The sequence below is a fragment of the Dicentrarchus labrax genome, unplaced genomic scaffold, assembly GCF_905237075.1.
Source record: "Dicentrarchus labrax unplaced genomic scaffold, dlabrax2021, whole genome shotgun sequence".
Lineage (NCBI taxonomy): Eukaryota > Metazoa > Chordata > Actinopteri > Moronidae > Dicentrarchus > Dicentrarchus labrax.
Window position 1 is genome coordinate 3,955,144 of NW_026136701.1, and position 25,550 is coordinate 3,980,693.

The following is a 25,550-nucleotide window of genomic DNA, read 5'->3' on the forward strand; positions in this document are numbered from 1 at the left end:
CTTTGCACGAACGCTCCTGGCGACTCACCGCTCTTGGCGTCCTTTCCATCCAGCAAGGGTCGGTAGTCGCTCTTGGAGACTGTCTCTCCAACCTTGTCATCGTAGCTCTCTTTCTCCAGCGTGGCCACAAAGTCTCTCTTCAGCAGGGCCTCGGCAGGTGCCCCACCTGGGACCCCTCCTCCACCTCCACCCAGAGCATCTCGCAGGCTCAGGTCCATAGTCCTGTTACTGGAGAGAAAGAGGAGAAATTACTTTCATTATTCTTTGCTTTTTCTCCTTTACCCACTCTACTTCACAGGCTCTCCAACAGTCATATTACCTGCGTGCCATAAATAAAACTGTAGCTTCTTCCTCTCAGTGACCATCACACCTATTATTTGTAAGAGGCTGAACACTTCACACCTTTTACAAGCCTGTCGATTTAGGTGAGCACACGTTGTACTGTTTGATATGTTTTCTTCCCTCTGTATCTCTGTTTAACTTTCTCTCCTCCCTCTTAAGTCAGTGTAGCGGGGGATGCTTGCCGAGGAAAAATTCTCTAAGATGAATTCATGTTAGTTATTGGGTAATTGGGTTGTGACTGAAATACAAAGATGTGTGTTGTCCTTTTTCCTACTGTCTTTGTATCCTCCTGATGCTACAGCAGCTGTTCATCATGAATCTCCAGATGATTCACAAAGGTGAATAAACAGGGGCCTTTAAGTAAGTAATGCAATGATGCGGACATAAATCCACTGAGGATCGTACAATAACACTCATAATCCTTTCATAGAAATAAATGACCAAAACAAATCCACCAAAACATGACAGGCCCACTCCGACAATGTGCCATGAATGTTATGTTCAGTATGCGTTAGTGGTTAGGGTTCACCTTGAAGGAATTTAGTTTTTTTTAGCCAGGAAGTGTCAATAGAATATGCTCAGATTTTGGATCTGTTGGTGCAGACTGAATGAAAGGTAAATGTCAATATGGATCGCCTCTTGTGAGAGAGGTTGTGGCAAAGAAAAAGTAGCTATGAAACTTCCGTACCTGCCTGAACTACAGTGAGGCTCCATTTATTAGCCTGTTAGCACGGTAAACCACAATCTCTCCGTTTGTTAGAAGCCTTGTTTCACAGTAAACTACAGTTGTTCCGATACCAGTATTTTAAATTCCTCCGATAAGGCCTAAAATGCAGTATCAGCTATTGATGAGTATTCATGTCTGTGCACCAAGCCAATATTATGTAATTTATTAACCCCTGTCACTTCCTAGCAGGGTTCCATTCACCAGTCATGTCCTACTGGGACCATACGACAATTATACCCATTAAAGGCTTAGTAGTAGGGACAAGATGATAAACAACATTATTGTATATCGCGATAAAAAACACTGATGACAGGACACAATAAATTGATTTCCAATATCATAACAATCATGAAACGATGACTTGACTTGAAAAAGCTGTCTAGCTCTCCAGCATACAGTCCTATATTTATCTATTTAGTGCCATTTTAAAATTTCGTATCGTCCCATGCCCACTTCGCCCCAGTATGTATACACTTTTAATAAAAAAATATATATACATAGACATACAGCACAAACGTATCGGATCGGTACATGGTATCTGCCCATATGCAGCGTTCAGATATCGTTATCGGGAAGGAAAAGTTTATAGCCCACCGCCCCCACAAACGCTACAATTATAAACTGAAAATGTCGTACAGCCGCAGCAGAGTCGCAGCACAGAGTGGCAGGAATCGTTTTAACTTCCACTCATCAGGTTACGAGAGTAAGAAGACCGACAAGATGAGGGCGGAGCAAAAGCAGTCCAGGTATCCTGGTAAACTTTGTCCAATGAAGGTGGAAACATTAGGAGTCTGCACACACCCCTTCAAGCCCACCCCATAAGTAATGCTTTATTATACTTAAAGAAATGTAACAAGTTGTCATCAAATCGAATAAAGTTATCTTCAGTCATCGGTCTGTCCTCTGTTCCGAGTGTCTTTCACAGAGTCCCACTCTCTGTTATTGATGTTGATGAGCAGATATTGAGCGTATCTTTTCTTGTAAAATAACTGGTACAGCAGTGCTTCCACCAGTTTATTAAGTACAGGTTGCCATGGTAATTTACCCAGGCTCCGTGATACCAGAAAGCCTGAGTTAGAGGTAGCCGGCCAACCCACTGTCTCACTTTGTGATACAAGCCCCATGTGGACAACTTTCCAAAGGAAGTGTGTGTCAGTTAATGTTTCTGCCACTGACAGCTGCAACACATCACTGAATAAACCTGCAGTCGGTTACACAAAGTATTATTATTATTATTATTATTACATTTGCTGTTCTAGACACCTAGAAGTTTTGCGTTCCAAGATTGGAATAAGCAGCTGAAGAACTGGGCAGATAAAGCAACATTAACTTCACATAAGCGAAAGGACAAGTGATTACTGATAGAAACCGCAACAGAATAAAAACTTTAACAAACATTTTACTGAACTTAAAGAAAGCACTTATGTTCAAATATTTCAAAATAAAAATGAAACCCAACCTTAAAGATGGAGTAAGGGTTGGATTCACTCTTCACTACACCTGCTAAATGCCATAAACATAAAACAGAAACAGTGACCACATGACCACTGAACAAACTCTTCTTTCTTTCTTTCTTTCTTTCTTTCTTTCTTTCTTTCTTTCTGTCCTCTGCTTCTGTTTATCCCTCTATCCAGCCTCCCAGCAAACAAGCTGTCATTGTCTTGCAACTGTACCACACACACACACACACACACACACACACACACACACACACACACACACACACACACACACACACACAACACACACACACACACACACACACACACACACACACACACACAGACACTGCCAGTATGAGGACATACAGTAGAGTGTCAGTGGGCCTTGAGTGGAACTGTAGGCCATTGTTTCAGGGGAAGGACACAGTAGAGTGGACACCTCACAGAACACACACACACGTTCACTTTGGGTATCTACCTCTTTAACAGTCTAGTTTTCTGTTTTCACTCTTTGTTTCTCTCTATGACTATACTGCGGTTATGAATGACTCTATTTTCCTGTAGTTTCCTTTGATATTGTCTCACATTTCTCTTAAATACACACATTTTCATGTGAGTTCTGGTTACTGAAATGCTTTACCACACACACACACAACACACACTCTCTCCACACACACACACACACACACACACACACACACACACACACACACACACACACGATGCACTCAGTAATTCCATCACTCAGATACAAAAATGAACCAATCCCAAATAAAGGCTTCCTAACCTCTATTACCCTCTCAGCATATTATTCTGCCATATTTATCGCTCCATTGGAGAGGTTTCATAAGCCAGGATATTCAGTGGCCTGGAGCTGGTGCTCTTTGTTTTCTCTCACCCATTCTGCCTCTCATTACCAATAATAGCACATTTTTTTGTTTAAATCATTAATGTATATCTTTCCTTATCCTAGGCAAGCTGAGTACAACAGACTGTTTTAACTAATGCCAGAAATAATGTATGATATTTTGGAGAACTGTTTCAGTCCTTGCAGACAGCTTGATAACATCCAGTTCTACAGGACCAGAATGAATGGACAGAGCACGATGATGTGTTATTTAGAAGGGGATGCTCGCAGTAATAAATTCACAAAGAATTATCACCTAACTTTGCAGCTCTTTTGGTCAATTTGGGGATTTTGTTTGGTTTTTGGGCCCATGTCAGCAGCAGGCAGCTGTTTTCAGTAAAAGAGCTTTGATAGACGAACTAAAAACTAGCTTTCTGTGTAGTTACAAGCAGCTAGTAAATTTATAATACAGAATTTAAACAATAACTCCTCTGAAATGTCTCACAGGTTGTACAGTGTGGAAAAAAGGTTTTTTATGATATCCAGATGTATGTGTGGAAAGTCTATGCTTGTATGTATATATATATTTTAGTATACACACAGTACATTGGAAAGGTATATACATGTACATACGTTTGAGGGTAGAACAACAACTGCACACTACCTATCTAGCACTAAATGACAGGAAGACAAAGACAAAGCAGATAGCTGGTGAGCATTTAGCAGATAAAGAGCCAGATATGTTTATCAGGAGTTGCTAGAGAGAAGAAAGAGAGCTAAAAGAGAACTAAGAGTGTTAATATTGGACATTCGTCAGGTGGCCAAATGAACGCTAATGTTACTCTGTGTCTGCTGGGGTGCCATATTTTTGCTAACGCTTTAGCCATAAGAACTTTTAAGACTGATAGTATGTCAGTGATGTGTTTTCAGGTTTTTTGCTGCCAAAAAAGATCCCCATGAATTCAGCTTTAAAGCAGATATAACTAAGATTTAAATATGGGAAACGTTATTACAATGAAAAAGAAAAATATTCGCACGGCTTTTTAAGTTTTTTAAAACTGTAAGAATGAATTATTAATTAATTAATCATTATCTGATCTCATGTGTACACCAGTGTGAAACTTGTAAAAATCAATTAATAGAACTTGTTCCAGGTAAAGACTGGATGAAATCTAGAGCTGAAATGATTATCAACTAGCTGATCCACAGAAAAATAATCGAGTGAAGATTTGCTCTGGTATTTTTCTGTCCAATCTAACTTAAAAAAAACTCTAAACTCAATATGTTTCATTTTTAAACTTCTGGTCAGACAAAACAAGCAATGTAATGAGTCTCACCTTGGGCATTAGAGTATTATGATGGCCATTTTTAAAAATCTATTTCCTTACATTTTAGTCGACTAATCAATTAATTGAGAAAGTAAAAAGTACATTAACGGATAATGAAAATAATTGTTCATTACAGCCCTGAAATCAATGACTTGAACGTCTATTTTACTACAGCTACAGCACTACTAAAGGTTTCAACTGTAACACACTGGCATTATAGTGGAACTGGTGGTAAGTAAAATGTGTGTGTAATAGAGTGTATATGTGTGTGTGTGTGTGTGTTTGAGAGAGAGAGAGAGAGAGAGAGAGAGAGAGAGAGAGAGAGAGAGAGAGAGAGAGGAAGAGATATGATGATGACCATGATGATGATGATGATGATGATGAGGGGCTGTTGGGTGAGACAGCTGTTGCACTCTGAGGGATTAAAAACTATCTCTGTACCCACAATCCCTTGCTCCAGCATCCGCCACCTCTCCCTCTCTGAACCCAACCGTCTGCTACATAATCATCTCATCCTCCGGAACACTGACGGCTCTCATGCAAGCGCACACACACACACACACACACTCACACACACACACAGGACACATATTGGCAGGAAATCAAACACATTACTGTACCATCAAAACACAAGAGAGATTTGGTGGATGATATTTTTGTGCGTGTGAACATGACCCATCACCTAAATGAAGCTCCTCCTGTCTGCCCTCTGTACTGTACATAAATTAGCACAGGCTGAATTTTTATGTGATTATTTTGCCCAATAATGTTTCTGATAAACAGCACTTTGTCCTTCTGTGGTAGCTTAAAGTAACATTCTTACATTACAGGGAACAGAATGCTGCACACAAACATAACATGTCAAGACCAATAAGGACTGTAATATGTGAGATGAGCTCTCAGAAAACAAACATGTCCTACTGGTTAAATATTATATCTCAGGGAGCATTCAGCATCAGAATAAATCAAAAAGGTTCATGGAAAAACATTTCCATCTCAGCTACAATTTTCTGACGAGTTAACATTGGAGTCTGTAAAAATAAAGCCTGAGATAGAAATGAAAAATAGTCCTTTTCAATCTAACAGTAAACGTATGAAGCAGAAAATTAAACTACAGCCTTCATTTGATAATCTAATATCCTGAGCACCACTGGCTGCTATATTGGCTCTGAAGGTAAATGTCCACACGTACCGGAGGACGTTTAGCCCTGAATTTGGTCTGTCAGGTGGAGTGTTTACTCCAAAGGTTCTGCATCAAACAACTCCATAAACAAAATGTTTAGTTCACTGAATAGCATTAGAGACTATATGCAGCAGGCATAGGACGATATGAACATTTAAATTGGGACTGTATTATAATGATCATCAAAGTATACTTAAAGCTCTTGAAATGGCATTAAAACATAGCAGAATCACTTCATCTTACATTTTGTTAAGAATCACCTCATCTCCTTGTCCTTCTTTAGTTTGCAATCTTCACTATTCACACACATCTGGCTGAACCTTAGGATTTTGTAATGTCTGGAAAGATGCAAGCTCCCACTTGTATAGCGAGCTGGACAGCTTCTTTAAGTCACTTGTGAGTATATTCACAATATCCCGATAGAGGAATTACTATACTTTTTATTGCGTTATTATATAGACACATATAGACTCATATCCTCAAAACTCAACGTAGGCCTACATTCTCGCAATGTCACATGTAATGACTGTATTTTAATACAAAAACATCAAGTTGTTTTACTAGTGTTTACTTAAAATAGCTTTTTTCCATCACCACGCAGTCTTCTCTAGTTGTTGCACATTCACATCAAGTGTGTGGTGACTGATACAAACACCACATTATCAACTAAGTGTCATTATGCTGAAAACTGGGTTGGTGCTCTCGCTCACTTCTGCACTCGGCACAATGACAAAGAGCTACTTTTCACAGAAATACAAACAGCTTGTGCTATTTCGCCCTCATGGAACTGCCTCGCTGTTAGCAGCCAACAGTGGAGCTGCTAAAGAGGAGCAAACACAGTTGGCCACAGCATTACAGAATAGCATTTCATCACTTATACTGTGTGTATATGTATTCCACAACAGCAAAAATAGGACACTGTACATCTCAAGTACATGACACTTTAATATCCTGGAATGTATCAATTGATCACATTGGTTATCCTCAACTGCTGTAACTAATCAGACTTACTGTAATTCTACATTCACCAGTGTTTTATTCTTGTATGTTCTAAGCCTTTGTAATTATGTATGGGCAATCTGGCAAAAAAAAATTAAATATCACAATCTATTTAATCACTATTCATCTTCTAAATTGCTATCTTTTTTCTCAATTTTGAAATGCCCTGTAGACTAATAGGCAGACTAAAAATATCCTATGAGTTTCTCTATTTGCATCATTAGAACATAATATTGCCTTAAAGATTTTACCCAGGTTTCAAAAGGGTGATTAAATCCTGAGTTTAATTTGAAGTTGTAAACAGAAGCCAAGAGATATAATCATAAAATAACACTTTTCAAGTAGTCATAGCTTAATTGCATTGTTGACAATACTTCACCCAAGGAAGAGCCATGTGAAGTAATTCATCCAATCAGTGTAGCCATCTAGTTACATCACTCTATTGGTTAGTTCACATAGCATGGATCTGCTGGCCAGTGAGCTTATGTTGTTTGGAAACAGAAGTGAGAGGACATTAAGTACTGCAACCTCTACGATTCGCCTGAAAGGTAGATTGCGGACACCTTGGATCACAATCTTGATTTATAATAGTGACATTTGTTGTCACACAAGCACTTATGCTAGGTATTATTCTCACTGAAAATGTGTTCCGGTGCAGGGACTGGGCATCAAACTATCAAACAGAAGGGCAAAGTGTATTTCAGAGTAAAGAAAACACCAACAGGCTTGTGCAAGTCTTATACAATATCATGACAATAAAAACCCATTATATCATACAGTGACTGAGGCAAAACATAAATCAAATGCTGGTCCACAGGATCAAAACAAGTATAACTGCTTTTCCAGTAGGTTGCAACAACTAGTAACGTTAGAAAATCTACAACACCACACCAGATCTAGCTAGACCGGAAACAAAACAACATGCACGCCACACACACTTGTTTAAGAGTAGTAGACGTTACGTTTTGAGTGGATGGCGAGCGCGAGACGCCGAAATGGATGCCAATAATATTCTGAATGGAAAGTTTACTTTTAAAAAGTTGCCAAATGGTTCCATTGACAAGACCAAAGTGATCTGTGTGTTTTGCCGTTGTGAACTGAGCTATCATCGCAGCACTGGAAACAAAATGTATCAAATCACTCATACATGCCATCTATGGGTTATAAAAGTCAGTTGCCACTGGATGTCGCACTAGAGCATCAGCATTTCAGACCAAAACAATGGGACAGAAACTAAATAAAACTTTCAAACTTTGTTAGTGTTTCCAACAATCACCGAGGCTGGTTTAGTCAAAATAAACCCTTAATAGACCGTTACATGTGAATATATTGCTGAAAAAACAACGAGCAACGGCTGCAACGTACGCTAATGTTGATCATCAAAGTACGTGCAGTAAAAGTGATTGTTTTTGCCGCTGACAGGCTCAGAACTATAGACATCAACTTGTCAATGAACACTGACTGATCTGTCTGGAGATAGACAATACTGAAGACAGTAACACAAAAACCTGAGTCAGCTTTAACACACGGCAATATCAGCCCCCACACAGCAGAACACAGCGGCTCTTGCTTCACGGTATGATACAAGTTAGCTCTACAGCCGGGCCGCAGGTCAGTGCAGCTCAGCGATGAGTCACAGTACAATATCTGCTAATGATGTAACAACAGTGAATGGAGAGGTTAGTGGCCCTGGGAGCTGCTTCTTCCTGCATTCATGGGCTTGTCGCTTGCTGAAAAAGCAATAAAGAATCCTCTCCAGTCACTGAAAACCATACATCACTGGTTAGTTTACAAAACATGTTGCCACAACATATAATGAGATTTCTATTGCGCCAATTCATGATAATATTTACAATATAGCTTTCTTTTTCTATACTAGCTCAGGCAACACAGTACCTTAGTTTAGTGCTAGATTTATGAGGATTGTATTGTGTAAAGGGGTTTTTTTGAGCTCAGTATAATCATGATAAATTCATGTGCAACCAGCCTGGTGAGGTGCATTGCAGCTTACGAGCACTTTCTGTTTGCTTCGAATTCACTGCAGCTTTCAGTTGTGTTGTTCAACCCCAATGGAGGGTTCACAGAGAGAGAGAGAGAGAGAGTGGGTGGGAGAGAATAACTGTGTGTTTGTGCTGTTGTCATCCAAAAATAAATGTCATCAAGACCGAAGATAATGGAGGAAGAGGATAACTCCAAATTTGATTTGAGAATTTAGTTTGGATTTCCAGTCAGTAATAGTCAGTAAATCAACTGTATTTCCACAGACCACAACATGAAGGTTAACTCTATGTGGCAGATAAAGAGCTGTTTAAAGGGAGTTTAGGAAGGTGAGTTCTGTCTGACAACGCTGGAATGCCGCCAAAAATAGTTGGTACAGCTTGATGTTACCAAATAGCTACTTCAGGCAGGAGAAAATGTGTTACTTTAAGTGCATTTTAAAATATAGGGACTTACAGTATTATCAGCTTTCTTCTTTGTAAGATTTCAAGCACGATCTAAAAGTTCAGAATTTAAATAATTAAAATCCATCCATCCAGTGTATGTGAGCTGTTAGGTTTTTGATGAATCAATCAGTTGCCAACTATCAAATTAGTCACCAACTATTGTGATAATCTATTAATCATTTTGAGCCATTTTATAAGAAAAAATAAGACAATATTATCCAATTTCAGCTTCTTAAATGTGAATATGACAGTAAACTGAATATCTTTGGGTTGGAGATAAAACAAGACATTTTAGGATGTCAACTTGGGCTTTGGGAAATAGTGATCAACACTTTTCACCATTTTATGGACAAAACAACTAATGGATTAACCAAGAAAAAGATCAACAGATTATTCGATAAAGAAAAGAACTATTTATTGCAGTCCTAGATCTTATATATAACTGTACGCTGTACTGCTGTAACACTTGCTGTGCTGTAAGATACTGCATATAGAAATGACATTTCACTTCTAAAACCAGCTGCACTGCAACTCTAAAGAGTACGTGCTGAGTTATTCTATGTAAAACTGCTGATACCAGACTTGTATCAGCAGATGAAGCGCAGAATGTGTGTGTGCAGTCCAATAAGGTCATAAGGGATGCCAAAATGGATTAAAAACACAATGGAATCTAACAAGAGGTGTGTTTACTTGAACTGGATGATAATAGAGCTAGTATGTAATAGTATGTAAATGCATACTATGTAAATTGGATTGTTTATAGATTACATATATTGGCCTCACTTTATATGACTTGTATAATGAAAACCTTACAGTTAATGCCAACATGCAAAGCTGTCTCGTGCAGCTTTCAGGGAATAGTCCAAGATTTTAGGAACTATTCTTGTTTGCTGAGGATGGATATCAGTTTCATCTGTGTGGATAGATGGAACACAAGAGCACTTCCTGAAATGACAGACTGCTCCTTTCAATGTGTTTGTCGACGTCTAAGATGACAAGGCCAGCAGTAGAAGAGGATAAATGAGTAGACTGATTTAGTTAGGAGTTAACTATCTAGACAGCTGAAATGTGTCTGGGAGTCCATTAGCTAGCTCAGAAATGTGGACTGTGAAGAATGGTCATGTCAGTCGATTCTCTTTAAATAATGGCCAATCATCGCAAGTATGTCGTAGGAGTTCTCTCTTGCTTTTCTCTTTTTCTCAAAACCTGCTCCAACAAATACGTGATACTGATGGCAGGGCTACTGTGTGGTAGGAGGATGTACTGTATGTAGCTTATATAGATGGCAACATGATTAAACATTAGGGACAAAGGGAAAATAGAAGAAAATGCATCACCAATGTTGTTACTTCGACATGTTTCCCATTTTTCCTACTCATGGTGTCTAAGGCGTTAATAAAATCCTGTCATGGCTGCACAGCCAGTCGCCATGGTGACTCAGCAGCTCCTCGCTGTCTCCTCCTTGACAGGCACAAGCTCTGACACACACACACACACACACACACACACACACACACACACACACACACACACACACACACAGTGTGTCTGATGAGCAGCAGTTTAGATTACTGCTGACAACACACTGTGTCAACCTATCCACACATACATGCACACACACATGGCGTCAGAATATGGGAGGAAGGTGCAGGCGGTCAGCTTGTTCAACCGGCCCCGATGACTAACTGTGCAAATCTGTCAAATGTGGCTCTGCGCTGTGTGTGTGGTGTTTTCAAAGTGAGAGATGGTCAAGAAAATCAAGACTGCTTGGAGGGGATGAGATGGAGCCATGAGCCATTTTTATTTATCGTTCCTACAGTAGCCCAGAACGGACAAACCAAATGCTGGTTCTAGATAGGGCCGTACACGTTTTCCATGAGTTTGGTTGCCACCGTAGTTTCTCCTTCATGTTTGGAAGGCTGAGCTGTATTCAAATGGTTGCAATCTGCAACTTCACCGCTAGATGCCAGTCACTAAAGGAGAGCAAACAAACCAGTGGACAGACAGCAAGTTCACAAATCTACCAATTCAGAAAATGTATTCTTTATAACAAACCAGCAAGAGATGTAATTATCTGTGTGTTTTTCAGGAAATCCCTCATTGTGCTGTATCTTGCTAACCAGTGTCTACACTACCCACACTTTACCTCTGATCTTTTTTGCAGAGTGGCATCATGGATGGATAAGAGCTTCTACATTTGTACTAACTTGTAGTTAACTAGCAGGACTTTTGCTTGAACGAGTATTTCTACACTGTAGTATTAGTACCTTTACTTAAGTAAAAGATCTGAGTACTTTTTCCGCTATATATATATATATATATATATATATATATATAAATATCGACATATATTTACCACAAAACAAAACAAAGGACAACTTTCGCTGTCTCTCCCAGTCCCTAATAGCAACAGTCTTAAAGCACTTGTGTTTATTTATGCAAAGGAGAGCGTAGGAGGACAGACGGCATGAACAAAGAAGGCAAAAAGAAGCAGATGGAAGCAGCTGAAGGCTATATGTGTCTTTTGGAAAGGAAACGTAACAAGTCAACGTCCTTTGCCCAATGTTTCCTCGGGCAAGACCTACAATTTAAAAGGTAACAAGACGTATTTCAGGGGGATAACTTACTGGAGCTCAAGACACCTTTAATAAAGTGACCAAACAGGAGCACACACACGCTCAAATTTTCAGATATTTATCTTTACAGAGGCACATATAGCTGACAGTGAGTCATTCCTCAAGAACTGTATTTGGACTTGGGACTTGAGACTGAGTTGGAACTGTATCAACACTTTTCATTTAAAAAGGTCCAGTGTGTGGGATTTAGTGGCATACAGCTGTAGCTGCTGATTGCAACCTTGATTTGTCACTTCTTCTCTCAACTCCATGCACAGGGTCCATCTTTTAATGCATCAAGTACAGCCGGTGAAAGAGGAGACATTTTGTCCCTCACTCTACTGTACTGTCTGATGTTTGGTCTGATCTGAAGGTCAGCCCCTGTGATCAGCAGGACAGAAAAGACCTTTGCTTGTTTCAAATCAAGAACACACACTGATGGAAGCTCACTGGAGGAGGACGATGAAAATGAGGAAGACACGCGGCCATCCCGTCCTCCCTGGCTCTACTGGACCGTATGATGTCAGGTCTGATCTGAATCTCTGTCTCTTCTCTCAGCAGGAGAGGACGACCTTTGTTGTTTCCTCTGAACTCTCTGTTTGATCCGTTCACTGAATCTCTAACATACATTCAGGTCAGTCAGAGGGTGATTTTCCAGTCATTATGGTACTGCACTGTATTTGTTGGGCAAGTGGGTCAGAAATCTACTTGCCCAAAGTCAATTTTTACTTGCCCCTAACAACAAAGACCCTCTTAGCACCAAAGACCCCATGCACGCAAGATGCTATCAGCTCTTGTTTTGGCACTTTTTTAAATTTTACTTGCCCAAAGTCACATTTTACTTGCTCGCCGATAAGTAACAGGAAATGTCACCTTTCATAGTTTATTCACCACAGAGCACTGACCAATTTATGTTCATACTGTCAAATCCTGCTCTCAAATCAAGTTTGAGAATTCACTTCATGCGGAGCTCTTTGTGTCTGTACTACTATTCTATGTCATTTTTATTAATCATTCATTAAAAGTCTCCCAACTTTCTAATTTATTTGCAAGTTTAATTAATTGTCAAGGACAAGAATAATCAAAATGTTTTACTTGGGTAAGTAGGTCAGAAATTGACTTGCCCCTAACAACAAAGACCCTCTTAGCTGCCATGCAAGCGAGATGTTGTCAGCCAGTAAGTGAATTTAAAAAGAATTCACTTAGTGGTTGCGGAAGCGTAACTCTTTTTGTGTTTGTGATACTATTTTATGTAATTTTAATTCATTGAAAATCTTCCGACATTCTCATTTATATTGTCTGTAAAGGACAAGAATAAGCTAAATGCATTGGTGAAAGTCTGCTCCAAGATAATTGGAGTCCAGCAGAGAGACTTGTGCTCCCTCTGGGAGAAACAGGTGGCCCAGAAAGCAAAAGGAATTATGAGCCAATCTGACCATGTCCAGTGAATTCACTGTAATACCCTCAGGCTGGCGTTCTAATGTGCCCCTTAGGAGAACAAACTGCTACTCTAAGTCCTTTATTCATTCTGCTATCAGGCCAACAGTGGTCACTTCAAATGACTGTAACTAAATATGACATTAGAACAAAATGTTGGTGGATATAATGGATAATAAAGAATCAGATCGGATAATGTATAGGGCTCTAACTGAAGTGTTTTGAATACAAACAAAATAACTGTTTTGACAAAAGTGTGGTAACTCAAGGTCCACTTACTTAATAAATGACTACATGCAGATCATTGAGTTCAGACTATTAAAACACATACATCATCTTCCCAAAGTCAAAGATGAATTTCTATGCTCAAATAAATAGTTTTTTCACTTTTCTGTTGTTGAAATGTTCAAATTCTTATATCAAGTGTGGTAGCAGACAATAATTTATCTTTAGTACAGTGGTTCACAACCTGGTGGGAAACTCTTAAGAGTTGAAGGACGATCTAATTTCATCAGACAATTCTCTAATCTTTGCTTTTTCTCAAAATAATTACTCAATTATTTTTTCCTCTTAAGGCCTCTTTTATTCACATAAAACAGTTATCACAAGACGTACAGGCTTTGACAAAGGGTCTAAAGTGAACAATCTTTTGTTTTAAGGGGTCACCAACCAAAAAGGTTGCAAACCACTGTTCTAATAAGTCCTGAACCCTAAAGACAGACAGAAGACATCCTGAATGAGACACTGCATTCAGTTACAGTAGCTTGTGGAACAGTTTGTTAACCTGGATGCGATGTCAGAACTTTGGCATCGATGCAAGTCTCTTCTTGTTTGTATGATTACCTTTCAGTTGATTTTTAACACAGAAAATGTAAAAAAGAAAAAAAGAAAACATAAAAAACATTCAAAACCCTTTTCTAACCTATTTTTAGCCATTTATGGTGGTACATATTAATTGCTGTTTACGTACAGTAAGTATCTGGCCCATCCAACACCAAGCGTTCAGGTCCCCAGAGTATTTCTGGGTAATGTGTCTATTTAAAGCAGTACTGTTGAAGCCCAAACCCCTCACTGAAACACTGCAGTGTGGTTTGGATTCAGTCAGCGAGTGTGTTCCTGTTAATGCCAGGGTCCGCCTCACAAAGCAACATTAGTGTGTTAGTGAGTGAACTTTTGGGTTTAACACAGGCCTTTCATTTTCACAAAGGTGATTCACTGTTAACCGGGAAAGATCACCATGGTAACCACAACTAAAGCAGGTTCAAGTTCAAGCTGTATAAATAACATGCCTACCTCCTCACCAATCAGCTCTCTCAAAATGGAGTCACCATTCAACAGAAACACTGTCTACATGTATATTTAGTTAGCAGTGAAGATAACACACTACACTACAGACAGAATCTAGCTGATAACACAATGGCCTGTTAGCAGGATGATGCTCCAACAGAGTGTTAGAATGCTGCTTTCATTTGTCTTTCACTGATGATTTAATTCTCAGACATAATCAACCTTTGCAGGGGCTTCAGGCCTGTAAATCCCACTGTGGCACTAAAAACGGCTTCTAACAGATAGCTCATAGCTTACATAATTCTCTATGGTCATCAATAATGAATAAAAATGACTATTGCACATTAAGTGCAGTGAAAGTCTTTCAACAGATTCTCAAGAGTAAGTGGTGCAACAGATTGCACCCCCAGTCTCATCGGCTCAGTGTGAGGCTAATTCACAATGTTCACAGACTCAAACACAATATTGTATCAATGAAAAGTTGTCCCACTGCGTCTTCATTACCAGGCAGCGGTGTTGCACATTTGTGTTCCATGTCTGACTAACACTTAACAAACATCTGTTGTGTGAGATATCACAAATGCATACACATATGGCCCGATAATGTTCAGTTTGAAGCTTTAAAGCTGTATTCATTCATATTTTTTAGCGACTCGGGGAAAACTGAAAACACAACATCTTCCACATTATCACCTTATAAAGTTGTTTTGGTGCTTGTGTATGCAAGGTTCCTGTTGATGCAGTCAGCATACATGGCGCAAAATGTGTTAGCTCCACAAAGGAGGTTATGTTTCTGTGCTGTTTTCTGTTTGTCTGTCAGCAGGACTGCAGAAAGACCACTGACCAGATTTACATGACACTTGGTGAAAGGGTGTAGCATGGTCAAGGCATCCATTAAATTTTGAAGCAGATCCAAATCCCAGGGTGGATACACAACAATCAATCAAAATGAATGCAGTCTAGGTGCTGCTTTCCCCCCATTCACGTCAGATGTCAGAAATGTTCAAATAGTAGTAGGGTTACAATTACGCATGACATGTTAATTCACTCCCTTAACTCAAACTGAGCCAATCATACTATTACCCTCAGTCTTTGCTCGTGCTTTATTAAGCTTTACATACAGTCACTTATCATTGAACACTATTTGATCCTTGGTTCACTCCCATCTGTCCCAGTCCTCCTTACTGTAGGCTATAATGAAGCAGTTTTTTACTATTACAGGAAGACTTCCTTGTGAATGATGGTGCTAGTAGAGTCATCTAGCTCCTTTATACAGCCTGGGTTGACATTAGGTAGTAACACAAAGAGAGAACTTCATGTTTTGACCCTGGTGTTACGTAATCTTATGTTTTACAAACTACTATGAGGGCTTAGAAATTGCCTGCAGGGACTACACCACTGTTAGATCATATATCTACTGTACTGTCTCTGCATGGCTGACTTGACTGAATGACTGGAGAACCTACACATTGGCTGTAAAGGTATTATAACTGATGTCGTTAAACAAAACTGGCTGATTTCCTGGAGAATGGGCAGAGAACGCTGAGTATACCTGGTCGGATGACCGCTAGCCTGACTTCTTGTGTGCTTGGCTGGTAATCTGGGAGGGATTGCTTGTAATCCCACCAATCCCTAAAGCAGAAATTATGGCATCATCATCACAACAGCTATGCATTAGAACATCTCTGATAATCCATCTAGCTTCCTGTGTTTAGTCTTAGGCATCATCAGCCTGTCTTTTTTTCTGTTTCATCATGCTATCAATAGTTCAAACATTCAAGGATAATGCAGGCTGTGATTTGGCATTTGCTCGTTCTACTTATATGCTGCCTCCCAGTTCCTCAGAATTTATATTTATTTACAATACTTCACTGCAAACAGGAATCCAGAAAGTGCATCCAATTTCCCATTACCCATGAGCTGATCAGTCATGATTGGTTTCTCTGAGGAATATTAGATACCATGTTGTGTAATGGATGTTCCAGTAAAGCTCCCAGCACAATGGTCACATAACAACGTATTAGACTCAATGTGCCATGCTCACCTCCAGACCTGGCTTAACTTTCATCACTTTAGACTTTTCCATACAAAAGTCCGTCAGGCTCAGCTGTACTTCTTATCATCTTAAACTTTGCTTTGTCTCTTTGGTTCCTGTCTAATAAGAGCCAGGCTCCTCACTTGGCATACATTTCAGTATTTACACAAAAACTTAAAATTCTGTGCCTTACCTCCAGCTAGGGATGGAAATGGAGAACCAGTACTATACCAGTAATGGCTCCAGACTGGTCAGAAGAGAAATATCAATAAGCTCCTGGACAAATGGCGCTGCTGTTGGTATTTATGTAACGTTACATAAACAGCGGACAGGGCAAAACATTCAAAAGTGTGGGCTCACTTAACTAAATCAAATAACAATGCAGCTAAATGCAATGACTAAATAAACTATTTATATATCTTATTTCTGCAAAAAAGGTAGGGGTGCAGCGATACCAGTGTTGGGTATCAGGTGGAAACCACTTTACAGCAGTGTGACGTTAACCTCTTGTTAGGTGAGCAGGTAGGTGGAGGAGAAGCACTGTCAGCAACTTTTACAACATTTAATTTGCTACAATCAGAAAGGGAGGAACATCTGACGAAAATAAAAACTGTTTTCAAAGTCACTGTTACGACTGTAATGGTATTATTAAGTACTCATATGGGTACTTGGTTTTGGCAAGTACCCCAAGCTAAAAAGGTAATAATAAAACAGCTGTATAAAACAATTTTCACATCTTTTTATGTCATGTCTTTATTCTTTGGCATCGATGCAAGTCAAATTATGGTGAGTAGTATCAGTAAAAGTTTCGATATGTATAGGTATCAATAAGCAGTATCTGTATCGATATCGGTATCTGACAAGCGCCATCCCTTCCTCCAGCCGAAGTTCATGTGTAGCTACACCATGAGAAACACAGAAGAAGAACGTCTTAAGGTGTCTTCACAATGAAGAGAATTCTCACTGCCTGCACAAATGTGACTGCTGAGAATGTTTTTGTAGTCCCAGCCGGGGTGTGTGGAGTTGTTGACAGCTCAGCCTCAGCTTCTGAGCAGATCTTAAATCTTATGAAGAACTCCACTTCTTTCTCTTGTTTCTCTCCAGACAGCTCTGCTTTTTGCGCTGCACAATTAATCCAAATATTATTGAAATTGAAATATAATAATAGAATATAAATAATATATTTTAGCCTTTACAATTCTTGTTATCTTGTTATGTTGGTGAGAAAGGAAATGAAGCCTTTTCCTACTTCTAGACGCACTGTAAGTCCCTCTGCTAATGGGAACCTACTGGGTGCATTTATGTTCATTCATTATTCCAGAGTGCTTTTCCATCCATTTATTACTGCATCAGTCCCTGGCTAGGTATATCTTTTTACCTTTCTATCTTTCTTTTTAATATTTTTATTCTCGGCTGTCTGTCTGTCTGTGAAGCCTGTCCATCACTGATCTGCCACCAAGATATTCCCATGATATGTATGCTGCTTAAGAAGGACTACCAAAACATATCTGGTATTTGAATACCAAAGAGCATTAATCAAGTGTTTTCTTCATTTATCTTTTGAAAAAGAAAATCACCCCCAATACTCTATTAACATTCATTACTCATTCACCACTGTGTTGCTGACCTCCTGTGAACTACACATTGACATTTCACTGAAGTAAAATGGCCACCAGCAAGAATGGGTCTGCTGTCTACCAGTAACCAGTATTCAGAGTCAAGACAAACTTATAGACCAGTTTTTGAAAATGTCTTCTCCAAGGCCACAAGAACAGTATAAAGTTTCAGTCCATAACATCCTGAACAGCTCTGGAGTTTCTTGCATTGCCATTAGGGTGGGGCGATTGGACAATATACAGGCTAAACTATGAGTTTTATTGCGTTTCTGTGGAGTTTGAAGTGTGTTTTAAGACGAGCTAACAAAGCAATTAAGCTGGTCTTGGTTTGGTAAAAGAGAGAAACCCGAACACAGAAGGTGTATTTTTCTGTTAAAGGAGGACATTTTGTGAGTTTCTTTTGTTTATTAAAGCTAAGAGAGCTTGTTGCACAGAGCGAGCTCAAAGCACACACGGATGTGAATATATCGACAATTGCCGGTTGTTGGACTGGGCGGTTGAAAAATTTCGCCCACCCCCAATTTCCACTGTGCTTTTTGTAAGACTGGAGTCTGTAGGACATCTCACATCACAACACCGACAAACTCACTGTTCGACTGTGTTTGGGGGATGAGGATATTGGACCTTTCAAAGAGATCTGCCTAAGACATCTTTTTTCTAAAATGTGATGACGACCGCACAGAATGACACAGGCATTCACTGTTTATTTCAGTGCAGCCTTTAACCTGATAATTACAGAACTACAATGGCCAAAATCCCAAACCATATCTGCTGTGGTCTCCTGTTGTGATAGCTGGAGAACTGCCAAGGCTACATAAAGTACAGGAACCAGCTGCAGCAGCTAATAACATCAATTTGCTGAGTTATAATTCATGTTAATGTTATCATCATTAGATCATCATAGATTTTGTAAGGATTTATCAACAAAGTTAGGTTGGAAATAAAGCAAATTGGTGCTCTGGTGCTCAAAGACACACACAGTACCATCAGACTGGGATATCCCCAGGTGGGACATGTTGCAGCCACCTCCTATCAAACTATCAAAGTAATATTACAATGCATTCATTATGGAGACACTTTTGTTTCAGTACTCAAATGTGAGGATTTGCTGCGTTTCTCTCAGTTATATTATTGTTCCTTTGTGATTACTCATCAGTTTTAAAGTGATAGAAATAACAAGCAATTTGAAGATGATGGGCATTTTTTTTTAGATGTTTCAGACTTAAATCGATAAAGACTGGTCCTATCTTTGGCCAAAGTGACCTACAATTTCTCCCCTGTTAATGCACACTTGTGGGTGGGAGTAGTTGTGGATTTGAACCAGCAACCCTTCCTTTAGCTGTCAGCACGTTGTACAATCTGCTACTACCTCCCACAAAATATTACATATAATAAATAAAGATTGGAGATGGGTGCACGGTTAGCTCAGTGTGTAGAGCTGGCGTCCCATGTACCGAGTCCTTGCTGCAGCGGCCCAGGGTTCGAATCCAACCTTCGGCCCTTTGCTGCGTGTCATCCCCCTCTCTCTCCCCCCCCTTTCCTGTCTATCTTCAGCTGTCCCTATCAAATAAAGGCAATAAAAAAGCCAAAAAACATAACTTAAAAAAATCAGATGATAAGATATGTGTTCTCATCATTTTTAATGTCCAACCACTTCATAGAAATTATGCCTAGCAGGTATGCGAAAAGTCTTGACTATATCAACTTAACTTTGCATAGTCATATTGGCAAAACCACATAGAAAAGCTTTTTTTTTTTATTCCAGCCCCAAAAAAGAAATCCCTATCAGCCGCCATATTGTAATCTGTGAATTTCTCCCCTCTAAGGTTGCTATCAGCCTCAGCCATCACCTACTGAGCGGCCTCAAATCAAAACTCAAGAGGATCTTTTGATTGAATACAGCATGACAGATGAGTGACAGGGGCAGAGACAGACTGTAACAGGGCGACAGGTACAGGCAGAGCTAGACAGGCAGAAAGTGTCTAACAACCGCAAATAACCACACAAACAGAGTGCCAGAAAAACGACTGACCTCTTCAACCCTGCAGGAGCCGCCAGCAGGTCCATCAACACCGAGCAGCGTCCCAAAAGAACTCTCCAAAGATACCAAACATGTCAGGCTGAATTACTGTAGAAGATGAAGCCCAAGACTCCGGAATATGTTCATTTTATGTAACGGCGCATTGGCGTGTGTGTTGGGTTTATTCATCATGTTGCTGTGCTGCAACAAGAACACTCACTCAAACTTCTACTCTGCAGGGAATGTAAAGGGATATGAAGACGTTCCCACTCCCACAGTACTCCTAGCCCGTTACCAATGCAGTGCACGTTATTATCCTCAAACACTGCATGTTCAATTCCACATGTGAATTAGACTGAAAAGGCCAAGAGCCAGAGAGAGAAAGACACAAGCATGGATGTAGAACAATGTGTACTAATCCACACTGAGACAGAGGATGCAGTGTGTGTGTGTGTGTGTGTGTGTGTGTGTGTGTGTGTGTGTGTAGCTGTGTGTGTGTGTGTGTGTAGAGTGGGGGGTGGTGGGGTATTATTGTATAACGTCAGGCTTAGTCCCTATAGAACATCACAGACTCTTCCTAAAACTGGTGTATAGGCAGCAACATCATAAAGACACCCTTTATGTAACAAGGCCCTGGCTGCTCTGGGGCTGCACCTGACTGCCTTTGAGAAGCTCCTGTAGTAAATATCACAGTCTATAGGTTACTGTAGTCCCATATGGGAATATTAAGGTTGAAACAGCATTAGAGGCAATGAGGCCAGCATACACTCATTAATGGCTCGAGAGGAGCAGTATGAGCTCATTGTAGGAGTATTTTTGGAGTACTATAGCCTGGTGGTTTTCTCAGCAGGAGGGGTGTACCATCCCGACTGCGGCACCACCATAACAAAGAGACACGAATCCACGGACCTCCGCATGAGAGACAGAGGTCCCTCCTCACCTCACACGCCCACTCTCCTCTCCCATTGTGATGGGAAACACCGAGCACAACAATGTACAACTGCCGGGCCGCCATATAAGAAGCTAAATATAGGCCCGCATCCATGCCACCGCAGCGCGAGACCTAAATAACGCCATAAATATGACATGAATTTCATCATTCATTTAGCGCGCGAGAGGATGGCGCAGCGCGAGGACGCGGCAAACAGCGATAGTCGCGCGCTGACACCTCGTAAGTCGGATGTAAATAGTGAAATATGCGACTGTACTCACCGCTTCGACGTGTGTCCCGTTTCTTTCGCGGAGTGTGTGTGTGTGTGTGTGTGTGTGTGTGTGTACTCGCGTGTGTGTGACTGTCAGAGTCTGTGATGGTGAAAATCTCTCCACCTTTCACTGCTTGCGGAGCAGACTGGTGCCAGGACTCAGACGCAAGCCCCGCCCCCTCCTCAGACGGCTCAGCCAATCGGGAGCAGCGAGCAAAAAAAGAGCGTTTTTCCCCCGGAATCTGCAGCTGCTGCATTCACGTGCTGCCGTAAATATGAGACACTAACTTTATGGAGTTGTAAAACACATTACAGTAAATCCAAGAAATAACATGTTAAAGGTCCATTGTGTAACATTTATTGGGCTGTATTGAAAGAAATGGAATGTAATATTCATAGGTATGTTTTTATTAGTGTATAATCAGCTGAAAATAAGAACTGTGTTTTTGTTACCTCAGAATCAGCTGTTTGTATCTACAGAGGGAATGGGTGCTCTTCAACAGAGTCATGTTGACCGTGAATGTCCAGAATGGACAAACCACACACTTGCTCTAGATCTAGATATCATTTTTCATAAGTTCCAAGGCCACCATACTTTCTCCTACACGCTTGGAAATCTGAGCTGTATTCAAATGGTTGCAATTTGCAACTTCACTACAAGATGCCACTGAATCCTTCACACTGGTCCTTTAAAATGAGAACATGTATATCCATGGAGCCAAGATTGAAAGGTTAAAAGACTGACCAAATCATATAACATACAAATATAAAACTACATTTTTTAACACCCACATCACCTCCACACAAACTTACACAAAAATTAATATCCCTTTCAAAATGATATTATATTAATTGAACATTCATTGATAGCTCACCATCTGCACCATAAATCATGACCTGGCTTAAAGTCCTGCCTGTTTCAAGCAACTTGATGTTTAATGGGAGACAGTTACCAGTAAAGTACTACATTATTCACTGGCACTTCACATAATGCACTCTGGCCCTGTGTTTCAGCCAGGCTGAGTATGGACCATAGTTATCTGTGAGCATAAGTATTCAGATTCCTCAGTGGACTAATATTGATAGGATTGGATTAAACTTTGTTGTCATTGCACACAGTAAGAATCAGTACAATGAAATTCAGTTTGCATGCAAGCTGCAAATACAGTAGTTATAAAGATGAATGAATAATGAATAATTAACTAACAGAGTAGTAAGGTGTGAAGGGATACTGTTCAAAGTGAAGAATGAATCAAGATGCAAAATGGACAGAGTGAGTGATATATTGTAACTATATGTACAGTATGGACCAGTGGCGTGTATAGTAGACTTAGTCTAGTTATGTTATGTACAATAAAAAAGATGTAAATCTGTAAAAGTGCAAAAAGCTAGATGAAGAGAAAGGTTGTAATGTTGTCCTGTAAGTGTCAGGATCTGTTGCCAGGACAGTGTAATATGTTGGCAGTGTGTGTATAAGAAATGATTTTGTTGTAATGTTAACATGGCATGCATCAATACATCATTCACACTGTGACTTCTACCACAAATAACACATTTGAGTAGTTCACAAACAGGAAGCTAAAATGCTACCCCAAGCACATGTCACTCGTTTTGTTTGAAATAACATCTGGAATGTTTTTATTTCTTTCCAGCTGCGTAGCGCAGTCTGTTGTGTACCGCATTACGGACCAATCAACACCACACTCAAAAATCAAAAGTATCTTATGCATACTGAAATTCCTCTTTCTCTTTTTTTTCAGTCTAATTGTAGTATATAATCAAAACCATGACAGGAATAAGTATCTTGCAGCTGGGATGCAGGGTTTAGAGACATCACAGACTGTCATTAAGGAAGATGCTGAAAAAGTTGCTGAAATCCTTCTGTACTTGCAAGAGTCTAAACATTTGGGGTGCATCTCCATCCCTAAGGCCAATGCGATATGAACCTCAATGCATTGCTAACAATCTGATACACTGAATATACATATAAAGCAACTACCAAAGAGATAAAAGTTATCTCTTTTCTGATGCAGTGCGATTGGACACAATTTGATTAAACAAAATACGACGCAAAGAAGATGGTGCTAGGCAATTCAATATGGTACTGACAGTTTGATTTTATTTCTTTGGTTCTTCTTTATCTGCAGTTTCAGAAACAATTTAGTGAAGAGGAATCAGTCTTGATATAAAATTACTGGTCACATTTCTAAATGATAAAAGCATAAGGCCTCTAGTAATAGTTATATATATAAATAAATTAGTTTGTGAATGCAAAGATATTAGGTTCATCCCAAATTGTGTACGACAATTTTTTTCAACTTAAATTCCGGTGCATCAATAAGTTGACTGTGATATACGGGAACAAGTCTCTGACCAAATTGGGTCTACAAGCAATGGCTCCATCTATTATCATATAATGAATGCATATGGGGGGGGAAAGGTTGATTTCATTGTTAAAATCCTGCGTCCTTACAGTAGGAGTCGTCGTTTTAAACTGTCTCTTTCAGTGGTCAGTTCGTTGCTTCATAGTGATGCAACTGATGAAGCTAGCTAGCCAGATGACTGACTGACTGTTGGAGAGGCAGAGGTTTCTATAGGATTATCTGGGATTATGGCTCCCATTTGATTTGGTGAGTTTGTTTGTAATCTCTCAAGTATCCCATAGTGTCCACAGTACACAAGCACAAAAACAGTGCCAACAAAATCACACATCAAAAATATCTATTTGTTCACATTTACAAAACATTGACCTCCTTCACGCAACAGCTCACTGTATTTTCCATCATAAAAATGAATCCATACAGTAATAACTAACTCTAATCTTATTTGATCAGTGGTCACCTTAACAACAGTTCTGATCCTCTTAACCAGGATTTGACAGCACCTATTGATGCCCCTGGTCTTTATGAATCTATCCATCACAGTGGAACCACCCTCCATCTGACATCTCAACATTACCTCTGCCTTATCTCAGTATAATGGTGGATTAGTGGAGGGCAAGGAGGCAACAGGCAGAATAATGCAACAACTATAAAAGAAATGGTAGAAGTCAAAACATTTGCTTTGTGTCCATGTGGCTGTCCATGCAAAGTTGCTCAGCACACTGTTAATATAGTCAGTCGGTCTTTCAATGAGCAACTTTCACATGAAACAAAATGTTTGCAAAAGGATGCAAATACGACCTTTATTTAATTGAGAGCCCTTCTGCAAATGAGACCTGAGTACAACAGAGAGAAACAAAGGAAACAAGCAGCCAGACATAATGAATAATTCAAAACACTAAGGGTCACAGCAACATATAAAAAAAGCTACATTTTGTGGTAAAATAAATGAATTTAAGCTGAATTGCCACCATAAACAATAGATAATTACACAAATAGGTATTTTGAAAGAATGGTGTGATTTTATTGACCCATTAGCTTGTTTGCTAACTGTTAGTAAGCAAACAGCTACAACCCAGCTGAACCACTGACAGTATATAATATTGGACAGAGCTTCCAGGTCTGAAAAGTGAAGCCAATGCAGCAGTGCTTTAAACCTGCATTCCTTATAATGGCCAGCAGGGGGCGACTCAGTTGGTTTCAAACATTAGTCTGATTGTATGGACTGTAATGGCAAAATAAGCCTACTTCTCACTTGATTTATGAGCTCAGTAAACTGCTTCCTAATGAGTTTATGGTCTCAATCTCTAGTTTCAGTCTTCTTCCATACAGCATGGTGTTCATTTAGCAAATTATGGTCCCATTTAGAGTAAAATTGACAATAAACAGGGTATGCTTAAGGGCGTGGCTACCTTGTGATTGACAAGTCATTCTCAGTGAGTCCGTCCAGCTCAACACTCCAAACTCACATTGTATGTTATATATGTTATATGTTATATGTTATTGCTTTGCCTGTTTCTCACCTAAAATCATTTCAGAAACATGTATGGTCATGAAATTGACTAAATAAAACCCGATAACATTATTTACACACAATTTATCTCAACTCAGCATTTATAGAGAGAAGCTAGCTGTGGTTAGGGGG

At 39.7% G+C, this 25,550-nt stretch overlaps 1 protein-coding gene across 5 annotated transcripts in view; it reads right to left on the reverse strand.

Annotated features, from left to right (window-relative positions):
• map4l (microtubule associated protein 4 like) overlaps positions 1 to 21,715 on the reverse strand; it is a 108,302-nt gene extending 86,587 nt beyond the window's left edge. For 2 of the 5 annotated variants that reach the window (XM_051395996.1, XM_051395973.1), the window contains exons 1-2: positions 21,535 to 21,715; positions 29 to 228 (exon numbers count right to left, since the gene is read on the reverse strand). In XM_051395996.1, coding sequence (XP_051251956.1) covers positions 29 to 218 — 190 coding nt within the window. In that variant the 5' untranslated portion in view covers positions 219 to 228; positions 21,535 to 21,715. The remainder of the gene's footprint in view (positions 1 to 28; positions 229 to 21,534) is intronic. The other 3 variants (XM_051395980.1, XM_051395965.1, XM_051395988.1) reach the window with 2 other exon arrangements.
• Between the last annotated feature and the right edge of the window lie 3,835 nt (positions 21,716 to 25,550).